At 35.9% G+C, this 13,296-nt stretch overlaps 1 protein-coding gene across 2 annotated transcripts in view; it reads left to right on the top strand.

Annotated features, from left to right (window-relative positions):
- The window catches only part of LOC145267003 (uncharacterized), a 57,920-nt gene that overhangs the window by 39,581 nt on the left and 5,043 nt on the right, over positions 1-13,296 (top strand). For both annotated transcript variants that reach the window (XM_080122903.1, XM_080122904.1), the window contains exons 4-6: positions 299-427; positions 7,502-7,576; positions 11,199-11,337. In XM_080122903.1, coding sequence (XP_079979029.1) covers positions 299-427; positions 7,502-7,576; positions 11,199-11,337 — 343 coding nt within the window. The remainder of the gene's footprint in view (positions 1-298; positions 428-7,501; positions 7,577-11,198; positions 11,338-13,296) is intronic.

Raw genomic sequence — 13,296 nt, 5'->3', positions numbered from 1 at the left:
TGATACCATAAAAATTGGTGAGTCATCTCATAAGATGTACAGCAGTAACATACTGAATTTTCAAGAGTCTACAACAATTTTAAATGCCTGTGCAAAAAAATATCTGGAAAGATATTTAAGGCGCTTCATTGCTAGATAAGGTAACATTAATCTCTCTCTTTCTCTCTCTGAAGTCCATTCTCACCAAATCAAATCTTAAAGAAAATTCAGCAAACATCTCCTTATGTCTTAAGTTTTATTTAAACAGTACATGACTGAGGATGGTACTACTTCATTATAACTTTTAATTTATTTGCAGATATATTATTCAGAAAGAGGTATGGTGTAAGAAAAAAGAACGCCTTGGACATCCAGGGGAAGGCGGCTGGAACGTGTGCCTTCCACCGCCGTTTGGTCTCCGGAAACCTTGCATCGTCTATTGTTTCCAGTAAGTTCCTAAATATTTTATTGTTTGCAAATTCTTTAGGAAATGTGTAAAAAAAAATGTTTAATTCTAACTTGCTTATCGATTTGGAGGGGGATACTTTGTTTTGTTAGTGCTCTGGCGGCCTCCTTGTTTGTATTTTCTGTCCCCTCATTTAAAATATTTTTAATGCGAATTCTAAAGACAGGCTGATGATCACAAAAGAAGATTAAATCTGAACGGGGAGATGTGTGCAAAACAGGAAACTCTGATGGTATGGTCATATTAAAAGAATGGATGAGAGTTCTTGGGTTAGTAGATGTAGAACAGTTGGGGTATCGGGTTCTGTTCACAGAGGAAAGCCAAGGAAGACGTGTGAAGATGTGATAAAAGTAAACTTGAGAAAAAGAGGGATAAATACAGACCTGACCAGAGATAGATTACTTTGGAAGTTAATTTCTTAAAGAGACCCAACACATGCCAGCATGTAAAATGGGCGTTAAATCGAATATGATGATGATGAGGAGGAGGAGGAGGAGGAGGAGGAGGAGGAGGAGGAGTTTAAATTGTGTCATTGCACCCTACATTAGAACTTGAATAAATTCAAAAATAATAAAAAATGTGTGCATTTTTATATATATATATATATATATATATATATATATATATATATATATATATTAGTCATCCACATACAGTACTATTTCGCTGTATCACAGCTTATCAATGTGGCTAGCCGGTTAATTACCTCAAGCCAGAATCAAAAGCCGACCACCTGTATGACAGTCAAGGCTTCAAACCATTATGTCGATTGGCATAATGGAAATATGTTTCTTTAATTATATTTCACCTTTAATTTATACCAATTCGTTAATTTATAAAACTCAATATAATTACAGAGCATATGACTGATAAATGACAAAATTCTACAATAGAGGAATAAAAGGCAAATCAAATGAGGTATACGTTGTTTAATTCAGTTTAAATTTGCAGTTTTTGAACAAATGACAAGTACGGACTTTGTTTTTGATGCCACTGTTTATTCCAAATTTCAAGATATTAACCGTCTTACCATTTCTTTCTTTAAGTCTATTGACATGCACAATTCTTGACAGCATCTGTTACATAGTGCAAAATGATTCATTTAATTATCATATCAATTAATGAATTTATTCTGCCCTTAACTCTTCTGAAGAAAAAGCACTTATCAATTTTAAAAGAAAAATAGGTATTTTTTTACGACCTGCCCCAGTGTAGTATAAACACCCCCACCACCACATCACCCATGTTAAGAACAGATTTCGGAATAAACATCCCCAAACCTCCCCATGTTAAGAACAGTTTTCGAGGTTGGAGAGTGTTTATTCCGAAAGCCGTTCTTAACATAGAGGAGGTTGGGGGTGTTTATAATACGCTGGGACATGTCATAAACATTTTAAAAGAAAAAAAAATACATATGGGCATGATAACAAAATCTGAAAATTGGAAGAGAAATTACAATTTTTCTTCATTTTATCACGCCATCTTTGAATTTCAAGTTAAATTGCCATATTAATAAATTGTATTCATTTTGATATGCGTTCACATAAAAATATTTGATTTAATATTTTTATTAATTTATTATTTATATCTAGACTATGTGTATGCATACTTTGATAATACTGATAGCTGTAAAATCTATAATCTGTATTTATAATTTATTTGAACAAAACTGAGAGTGAAAGAATGAATGTTTTTGGCCATTTTTTTTATATTTGTCATCCGGAGGGTCGGGTTTAAAACAATACCAGTGTCGTCAGGTCCCATCGCCTCTGTCAAAAGTTTTTGCGACACACACACACACACACACACACACACACACACTTGCCATTTATATATATACTAGCGAGGGGTACCCGGCGTTGCCCGGGTGTTTGTAGGTGTGTGTGAAAAAAAAAACAGGTGCCCGTGAAAAAAAAACGAAGCCTTGACGCGCAGTTGGAAAATAGTAAAGCGTGAAAAAAAAACAGGTGCGTGTTTTTGATTGACCTGACAGATAGGTATTCAGCAGTTAGCATTTTGTGCTGGACAGTTTTTAATGAGGTCAATAAATCGGTTTGTTTGTTTTTAAAAACCCGCTCCCTGTTTATTAAGGAGAGCGTCTCGTCTCGAAATGAAAGCTACCGTCTGATATGACGAAGTCGACATTGACCAAACGTTACTTAGCTCTCTAGAGACCACTGGCTTTCGGCCAGTAATTAGAGTCGAGTTTCGCTTTTTGTTTATACCGAAAACCGAATGTAACGCGTGCCGATGCGGGAAATGTGGAATAATTAACGTTTGAAAGTCAATAAAATTAAATAGACAGGCGAGCTCCGTGATTAAGTGTGAGATATTACAATTTATAGATGATATAAAAAGTTTTAAGAAGTTGTGAACCGAGTGAGCGCTTCTCTGAAAGAAGCCTTTTGTGGACATCGAGGAAAAGCTTACATACATACATACATACATTTTTGCTTTTATATTTATATATATATATATATATATATATAGACTAGCAGGGGTACCCGGCGTTGCCCAGGTGTTTGGAGGTGTGTATGTAGGAGAGGGCGACCCTGTTTTGATATTATAAAAAAAACACGATGTTAAAAAAAATTGGAAAAACCAAAACAAAGCAAAAAGGAAAAAAAAAGGTGTAAAAGAGGAAAACCCGGCGTTGCCCAGGTGTCTGGAGGTGTGTATGTAGGAGAGGGTGACCCTAATTGTCTATAGTTCTGGGATGAGGTGATCTCACCTTGGAGACTTGCAATGTCTGTTCCAACGTCTTAGTTGCCTCGGCCATGTGTCACTAGCAATAGACGCAGCAGCAACAGCATTAAGCGGTAGCAGCAGCGACGGCCTGAATGGAACGAGAACATGGTACCCCCATAGCAATAAAGGGTTGGGTTCGAAATTCCAAAAAAGCAGTTCCCGAGTTCGAGATACACCTCAAGAAGGCCGAAGGATGATACGGCCGAAACGTAGTGGAAAAAACACTGAAGATGAGGAAATGAGTCCGAAAAACGAAATCCATGAGGGTGACCCTGTTTTGATATTAAAAAAATACACGATGTTAAAAAAATTGGAAAAACTAATACGAAGCAAAACAGCGAACAAACGTAAAAAAAAAAAAAGGTGTAAAGGAGGAAAAAAAGTTTAGATAGAAAGACAGGCTCAAACCCGAAGCAAAAAATGCCCGACACTTTACCCTTACGCGAAAGAGACATACACTTAATAACGGATAAAATTAAACCTTTAAAAACACTTGCAGGTGGTTTAAACTAACATCAACATTTTCTAGGTAAAACATGACGTCATTGTCATAATAGCAGGAGGAGAGAAAATGAAGGAACAATTTTTTTTCGGCACCCTCCTTGTAGAAAAGGGTGAAGGAATTAAAGTTTTTGACCAATTTTTCGATATTTTTCGTACAAGATGTCGGGCTTTAAAATGATACCAATCTCGTGAAAATCCGTCGCCTCTGTCAAAAGTTTGTAGGATCGAACCCGAAGCCCTGAGGCAAAGTTTGAAAATAAAATCAGCCAGCCAGAATGAGTTACTGAAAGATGTTTGAATTTATTTAATTGACAGGTGCGCGCACGGAAGTCGTAGAGCAATAGCTATTCAGCAAATGAGGTCAATGACCAGGTTTGTTTGTTATAAGCGAAGTAAAAAAAGAAAACAACGTTAAAACTTAAGGGGGGGGTAATCAAAACATCGAAAAAAACACAAAAAAAACTAACGTAAAGCAAACGAACAATGTTAAATGTAAAAATCGAAAAAACAAAAATTAAATAAGCCTGTTTCGATATTAAAATTTAAAAATTAAAAAAATCGATGGATACCCGGGTATTTTTGTGTTTGTGGTCAGGGGTGGATGAGCGAAGTAAAAACAAAACAGAAAAACGAACGTTACGTGAAAAATGGCTTAAATAACACTGGTTCAATATTTAAATTTAAAAAATCGAAAAAAAAAAAAAAAAGACATCTCACACCACGATTCGAAACCAAAACATTTAGATAACGAATCAACGCGCTAACTAACTGAGCTAACGCGGCGTACATGAAATTTAGTTAGTTTTTCAACTATTTAAAGTAAATCAGGTCATGACGTCATCTGACGGACGCATGCGTAGAACCGGTTGTCGTCATGAGAGGACCGTTTTTGTTGACCCCCCCCCCCCTGTTGAAAATTGTCGATTTCGGGATGAAAAAAAAGGAACGTTTTTGGCCCATTTTTCGATATTTTTCGGGCGAAGGATAGAGCTTCAATATGATACCGAGTTTGTGAATTTTTGTTCTGTCTGTCAAAAGTTTTTAGCAGACATACAAACATACACACATACATATATTTTCGCTTTTATATTTATAGACTAGCGGGGGTACCCGGCGTTGCCCGGGTATTTTGAGGTTTGTGTGCTCTTAAATAAAAAGAAACGGGGGGGGGGGGAGTTTTGGTAAGTTGGTAGGATCGAACCCGAAGCCCTGAGGCAAAGTTTGAAAATATAATGTGAAAAAAACATGAACCGTTCAGCCAGCCAGAATGAGTTACTGAAAGATGTTTGAATTTATTTAAGTAAGAACAAAATTGACAGGTGCCCGCACGGAAGATTTTGTGCGAGCGTTACGACGACGATGACGTAAGCAATAGCTATTCAGCAAATGAGGTCAATGACGAGGTTTGTTTGTTATAAGCGAAGTAAAAAAAAAAAAAAGAAAACATAAAAATGAATGTTAAAACTTAAGCGGGGGGGGGGGGGTAATCAAAACATCGAAGAAAAACACAAAAAAAATTAACGTAAGGCAAGTAAACGATGTTAAATGTAATCTTAAAGTAAATCAGGTCATGACGTCATCTGACGTATGCGTAGAACAGGTCGTTGTCACGAGAGGACCGTTTTTGTTGACCCCCCCCTGTCGAAAATTGTCGATTTAGGGGTGAAAAAATGAACGTTTTTGGCCAATTTTTTGATATTTTTCAAGTGAAGGATGGGGCTTCAATATGATACCGAGTTTGTGAATTTTCCTTGTGTCTGTCGAAAGTTTTTAGCGGACACACAAACACACATACATACATACACACATTTTCGCTTTTATATATATAGACTAGCGGGGGGTACCCGGCGTGGCCTGGGTATTTGTAGGTGTGTGTTGTGGGGGAGTGGTGATCAAAACAACCCTGTTTTAAAAAATAAACGTTGGCCAGGTGTTTGTAGGTGTAAAAGAAAAAAAAAGTTTTAGTAGGAAAGTAGGCTTGAACCCCGAACTTTGACATGGAGATTGAAACAAAATGGAAAAAAACCCTGGGACCTAGCCATCTCGGCCACGAGAAAAGAGGAATGAGAAACCTCTTAATTTAACGTTTATAAAATGAAATTAACAGGTGTGAGAACCTTAAGTCACGTGATGTGTGACCTTGAAACATGACGTGGCTGCAAGCCAGTTTTTGCTTGTTTTATACTGAAAAGCGAAAGATACACGGGACGCTCTAAAAATCTGGAAAAAATAAGCGTGAAAGTCGGGCAAATTAAATAGACAGGCGACTCCCGTTCGTAACTCATATATATTATCATTTAGACGTGATATAAAAAGTTTTAAGAAGGAATGAGCCGACCGAAAAGTCCAGCGAAAAAAGCTTTTTACAGACATTTTTTTTTACAAAAATACACAAAAAGCGATAGAAGATAGATGTATGTACTAAAATAAGGTAGCACTTTTCCAAAAAAAAATATTGTTACAAATGAATCAAAATTAAAATTTCTTTAAAAAGCCAAACTATATAACCCTAACCTTTACCGTCCCCACCATCTCTATCACTGACTACATCTACAGCAAGTGCCAACAAAGCTGGAAATCCCAAATTGGATTATATAGCGACTGCAGAATACCATTACCTCACAAGACAGGAGGTTATCCTCACATATTAAGATATAATGAGTTATTTCCCTTATATACGGCCAACACAAGGTTCGGAGGAGTAACTTCCCCTTTTGAGATTTATTATATATATATTTAAAAAATTTTATTTTTTATTTTTCTTCTTTTGAAGATTGTAATGCTGGGTATGGGGCAGCCAAACCAGCTGCCAACATTGCCCTGCTTTTTTTATTGAAACCAACCGAGAGCTCTTTTTAGTATCGTCGCTGTTCCCTTAAGTGCAATTGTCTGAATCTCTTTTGCACTTGGTTCACCAGGAGTATTAGTTAAGTAGGACTTCAGGTTCTTCTTCATAAGTCCTGTGGCACCTATGATAACTGGTATGATTAATATTCCCTTTAGATTCCAGTTTCTTTTCATATCATACATGAGACCTTGGTATTTGGTATATATTAATACGATAGCATGTGTGTTCTTTTGTGTGTCACACTTACATCCGGGTCATTTAATTGTTATGTTCTTCCATTTCTCGTCATAAATAATTTTACCAAGAATTCTTCATAAGTTTTGCTTTTGGTTTCGACTATAGCTGATGGCACTTAAATCATCTACTTTTTTTATAAATAATTTTACCAAGAATTCTTCACAAGTTTTGCTTTTGGTTTTGATTATGGCTGAAGGAACTCAATCTATTTATATATATATATATATATATATATATATATATATACACATATATTCATAAGTTTTTATTTCGGTTTCGATTCAAGCTAATGCACCCAAGTCATATAGATATATTTTTTTATTTTTGAAATCGCAACTTTATAATAAATAAAAATCGATAGAACATTAACTCTATAATAATATATATGAAAACTGCAAGAATTAAAATATCGTATTTAAACGTACTTTACGGCCAGGCTACGCCAGGCATCCCTGCTATCTTAAATAAATACTTTTGCAGTTTTAAAAAAAGAGCTACAATAATATTAGTGCGTCTCCATTTACACTGAACATCCACAGAATGCCAACATCAATATATTACATGTGAAAGAGTCTGCTGTGGAATTTCCACAGGTCCTGCTAGTATTTTATGATGACAAGAACGATGATGCATCTTATTTTTTTTATTAAAGTTAAATTTTCGCTACTGAAATTGAATGTATGAATGGATCCATGTTTTTTTTTTGTTTTTTTTTTCAGGACGGATCAGAATTGGGAATTTGCTGATGCTGTATCTTTCATCTATGGATGCCATGTTTATGCTTATGATCCAAGGTAAACGGACGGTTTTCTTTATTCTTTACCAGATATTTCTTTTTTTTATTATTCTAGACTTAACTAGCGCGGCTATCCGGCATTGCCCGGGTGTTTGGAGGTGTAACAAGGACTTCTGGGGAGGTGGGGGGGGATTAAAAGGTGTTTAAAAAAAGTGGTACAGTAGCAGGGTTCCCGGTGTTGCTTGGATTGAGTTAGGAACCCCGGGAAGGTGGTGGTGGTAGTGGTGGTGGTGGTTGAAGGTAGAGGGGGGGGGGGGGTAAAAAGTGATGGAGAGAGGCGAAACAACAGTAGACAGTTTGGGTGGAAAGAGAATAAAAAAAAGAAAAGTGTTAGTAGGTAGGCAGGCTTGCACTTGTAATGTGAAAGAGGAAAAAATTTTTAAAAACGTAAAACCGCGACATCTTTGCCGATGTCTCCACAGTCCGACTGGAAGTTCGAAACGTTAAAATTAGGCAAAGTCAATCCAACCGATATGATGACTTGTAAAAATGGCTCGCAAAAAACGACCCCTCCTTGTAGAAAACTGCCCAGTTGAAAGAATTAATGTTTTTGCGCCAATTTTTTTATACTTGTCGTCCGAGATGTCGAGCTTCAAAACATTGCCTATCTCGTCAGGATCCGTCATGTGTGTCGAAAGTTTTAGAGAGACAAACATACATGCATACGTTCAAACAGACAGGTGAGATTTATATAATAGACTAGCGAGGGGTACCTGGCGTTGCCCGGGTGTTTGGAGGTGTGTGTGGAAACTCCGGGGGTGGGGGTGGGGGTGGGGGGGTTAAAAAAAAAATAATACACACAAAGTTAATACTTATGTATTTAATGTTATTAATTTAATTTGAAAAAAAAAAAATCTTTACTTTTAAATGTTTCTTTAGGATGGTTTTCTTTTTAAAAAAATATGTTAGAAACATATTTTTTTAGTCTAATTTGAAAACCTTTTTTCTAGAATGGCTTTATATAATACTGGAGGGGGGCTTGTCAGGTCATAAAATCTGCTTGAATATATTTTGATTCATGCAAATTTTGTATTTATTCTCTGTTGATTATTATATTGTACCTAATATATAGTACAGATTTCAAAAGTTAAAAAAATTACTTGGAAGCTGTCAGCTAGAATCAAAACCAGAACATTTAGTACTGCAGCCAAGTTCCCTACCGTCTGAGCTATCGACAAATTGATAATAAAGATTTAAAATTAAACCATTTCAAGCTATGAATGAATTTGCACATACGCAAAAGTAACAGTAATATGTCAGAAAGTGGAAATAAACATTTCTGTACGCATTATTTATCCATCCAAACAAAGATTGCATTTGTTATAAAACATCCTTGGTATATGGTTACTGTTTCCTGTTAATTTGTTATGTGACCAGTAGTTTAAGAATTTTTTTTTTCTTTTTTTTTTGGTTGTTTTTGTTTTACGGCATATCAACCCTTTTCGGGTTATTTTATGCCGAATCCAGTTATTTTGAAGAAAAATTTTTTAATAGAATATATTTGTTGTTTTCACAGAAAGAGAGAGGGAGGGAGAAAGAGAGAGAGAGGGAGAAAGAGAGAGAGAGGGAGAAAGAGAGAGAGAGGGAGAAAGAGAGGGAGAAAGAGAGAGAGAGAGGGAGAAAGAGAGAGAGAGGGAGAAAGAGAGAGAGAGGGAGAAAGAGAGAGAGAGAGAAAGAGAGAGAGAGAGAGAAAGAGAGAGAGAGAAAGAGAGAGAGAGAGAAAGAGAGAGAAAGTTGGTTGGTTGGTTGGTTGTTTGTTTTACGGCATATCAACCCTTTTTGGGTTATTTAATGCCGAATGCAAAGATTTTGAAGCAAGATTTTTTAATAGAATATATTTGTTGTTTTTAAGTCAAATTCTATTTAACCCATAGTTGCGACCCTAACAGGTACTACCACTCGGGGTCAGAGTGGACCTGGGAGCAATGGCAATTAAAGGGTGGCTCCACACTCCCCAAAGCCCACAAGCTGGGGCCTCACCACTGGATATAGTTTAAGGTCATATCCAGGACCCCCATTGAAGGACTTTTACCCTCTACAGGGGTGGCAGTCAGTGTATTCTAATGCCCCACCGACAGGGCCTAAGAATTTATTGGTTAAATATTTACACACAGATACACAAACACATACATCTACTGTTTTATCTATATAGAAAAATATATTTTAAAAGTTTACGTAAAAAATAGTTGGTAATGGTGCATAAAACGAGACCCTAAGTTTTAAAGATGGCGGCAGGTCAAAGTGGACATCAAATCCATACTTGACCTTGTATTTCACTTCCTGGAAAGAAGGTAAATAAAATAACTCCAGATCAAAGTGAACTTAAACTGGATGATAACTAGGAGGTAACTTTACATTCCCCAAAGCTCAAATATGGGGTGGGGTCATCATCTCTGGATGTAATTTTGTGTCATACTCAAGATGGTTCAGGGTGAAGGTAAGCTGATAAGGTAGGCAGGCAAAAAAAATGGTAGAAATGTAGGGGACTAGGATATATAAATACCCCAATCCCGTTACAAAAGAATAAGGAAACGAATGGAATTGAAGGAAACAAAGACTCAAGTAATGGATAAGATAAACGTCGTTTATTTGCTGTTGAAAGAAATGAACATTTTAGTTATAACATGTCCGCGCGTATGTAACCAATGTCCGTTGCAGGACTGGTGTTGTAGCAAGAAAAGGAAATGTGTTTTCATCTCAAGTTTGGGTCATTATTGTTTGTTCGCGCGTGGGAATTGAAGTGAGTGTTGTAGTGGAAATGAGAATCCAGCGTGTAGGCAAGGAAGAGGATATTAGAGTTGTCATCAGTTAGTAGTCAGCTACGCGAAGGTGTTCTTAGTGGCCAGTAGTAGGTGGAGAGAGAAAGAGGGAGAATGTATACATACAGTCATTAGCTCGTGCCCCATACATAGTAGGAAGTGGGTGTGAGGTGCGCGTGCGCGCGCGCCGAAACGGCGGCGGCTTGTTCGCCCAACCTCTCTAGTTGAGAGTTGGTCCTAAAAAGAGGATTAGAAACAACTTGTCTCCATGTTTTATACTCGCTTCTGGAGTGTCTTTTGCGCATGTGTATTACCTTAGAAAGCGGAAGTGACGTCGTCCATATGTGTCTTCGTGTTCGCGTGTGTGAGTACATGTGTATACGTAAGCGTGTGTGTATATATACGTGAATGTGAGTGTATGTACGCGAACGTGAATATGTGTACATGTGTGGACGTGGGCGCGTATGTTTGTGTGCGCGTATGTATATGACATAGCTTGAAATGTGAATGTGTTTTTGTGTGAGACTTGACAAAGGCTCGTACAGAAAGGGCAAGAAATTAAGGATTTTGAGGTTGTGGGGTACAGTAGAAGCAACCATATTGCCTGAGGGTATCCAAAGAAGTGTATTTTCATGTGTGCTCAAAGAAAATTTTATTCAACCCATCGATGGAACTGACCATACTATGACTCTGGAATGAGAGCAATGGTAACTAAGAAGTAATTCCTCGAACTCACAAATTTGGGTCGTTTCTAAACTCTGACAATATTTGTTGTCTTGGTGTCACTCACACTTAATCCTACCCATTCACACTCGACTTTCAATGATGATTGAAACATTTCTTTTCTTTTCCTTTGTAAAGTTTGAAAGACAACAAACAGAATCGCTCAAACTTGATCCATATTTCGACGATAGGCCTCGGTCCAACAAATGGATATAATATGAATGGTTGGAAACTGAAGACCTTGAAGAATTTACTCAAAGAAAATGGACACACGCAGGTAAGGCAGAAGTTTTACCCCAAAAAACAAATCAAAAGAAAACATTTCTGCTGCTTATATAATTAATAAAAGACACACACAGATAAGATGGAAGTTTTACTCCAAAAATAAATTAAAAAACAAAAATTTCTGCTGCTTATGTAATTAATAAAAGACACACGTAGGTAAGATGGAAGTTTTACTCAAAAAAAAATTTGAAAAAAAAAAATTCTGCTGCTTATGTAATTAATAAACAACACATACAGGTAAGACAGAAGTTTTACTTAAAAATAAAAAAAAAATAAAAATTCTGCTGCTTATGTAATTAATAAAAAACACATACAGGTAAGATTGAAGTTTTACTCAAAAAAAAAAAAAAATTTGCTGCTGATGTAATTAATAAAAGACATTTTGTATTATTTGGATTACGTTTCCATCTTGAGTGTTATTTCCACAACGTTTTGATTGATGTAACCTCCGACCTTCTTCAGGTGTATCTTGTTAAACTGTGGAATCTTCGTGGCAAATTCTAGAATCTTTCATTCATTTATTTATTTACGGACTATTATTCTCATCTTCATAGTTGTTGTTTCATGACGTTTCGGCCAACTAATTCCTCTGCCCTTCATCAGATAGTTAACCGCAATGGAATAGAAATGCTGAGTCTCTTAAGTATATCCTCAGTAATTACTGCCTTCCATAGTTGTTGTTGACTCTAGAATCTTTCTGTCAAACTTGAGAATCTGCACAAAATTTTGAACAGAACTATTTATTTAATGCGGAGGTGGCATGCTCTTGTTCTATCAGCCACAACTGGGTAGAAGTTCTAATTAATTTGCAATTGTATTTTGAATGTCACTTGGATTGAGGATTGAACCTTCAACCTCTGGAAGAGTGTAACTTACAACTGACTTTTACCAATTATTTTATGGATTACACTTGCATAAATAACACTCAAGATGGAAGCAGTAGTCGATGAATCCAGATAATACAAATTACATTGTGCAACAAATTTCATGTTCCTATGTCTAATAACACTGTGCAACAAATTTACTTGTTTAAAAAAAAGTACATGTCACAAAAGACCTGTTTCGTTGTAAGAAAAATTATCCTGATAAAAAATCTGACCTTTATTTATCTAGATTAGGCACCGTTTTCATGTTCTATAAATATTTTTTTTATTCTTATTAATTATGGATGAAAAACAGAAAATTTAAACATTTGTCCTCTTAACCCTCTTGTGTTGAATGTCATCCTCCCCCCCCTCCTTTTTAAATATTCCAACAATAGTCTGCCAACATGTCAGGGTTCTATTATCCTTTAAAACGTTTCTTCATCACTGAAATATCCTGATGAGATTTTTTATCATTGTTCATCACTCACATGACAAAGATTCTCCACAAAAGTCTCAAAAGTGACAATTTTGCAAAGCACTGTATTTAATTTGGCAAAATGGAGGCCACGGATGATTTTCCATGCCATTGTAAAAAATATAAAAATGGCCACAGATATTTTATTTTTAAGTGTTTCACGATTTTAGCAATCCTAATCTAAAAAATTTAAAATCTTTAAAAAAAAATTTTGTTTTCATTTTCTTATCTACATTAAATTTCATGAAAACGCTAAAGTGAAATATTACTAAAACCGACCAGATAGACAGATAGCTTCAAAATTATTTTATAAGTCGAACTCTTCTGCTTCAGGATCATCGGACACACTGGCATTGAAAAGATTGATTGTAAGGAAGAAAAAAAAAAAACAGTTGGAAATAAGTTGTGCACCATTCACTATGACTATGCAATCCCTCCAGCTGCATATTTAGAAAACAGAGCTGTATAACTTGACATAATGATATAATACAAGGGGCATCAAATACAATGAAAAGATAATTTCTTATTTGAACAGCAAGATTTTTCAAATCATATACCATATATCTCGGCATATAAGACGACCTTTAAAGTTAAAAAATCATCTTTAAAG

This window comes from Euprymna scolopes, chromosome 42 (genome assembly GCF_053919585.1).
Source record: "Euprymna scolopes isolate OS-2025 chromosome 42, ASM5391958v1, whole genome shotgun sequence".
Taxonomy (NCBI): Eukaryota; Metazoa; Mollusca; class Cephalopoda; order Sepiida; family Sepiolidae; genus Euprymna; species Euprymna scolopes.
The sequence above is the reverse complement of the archived record's forward strand: the minus strand, read 5'-3'. Positions and strand labels throughout refer to the sequence as shown.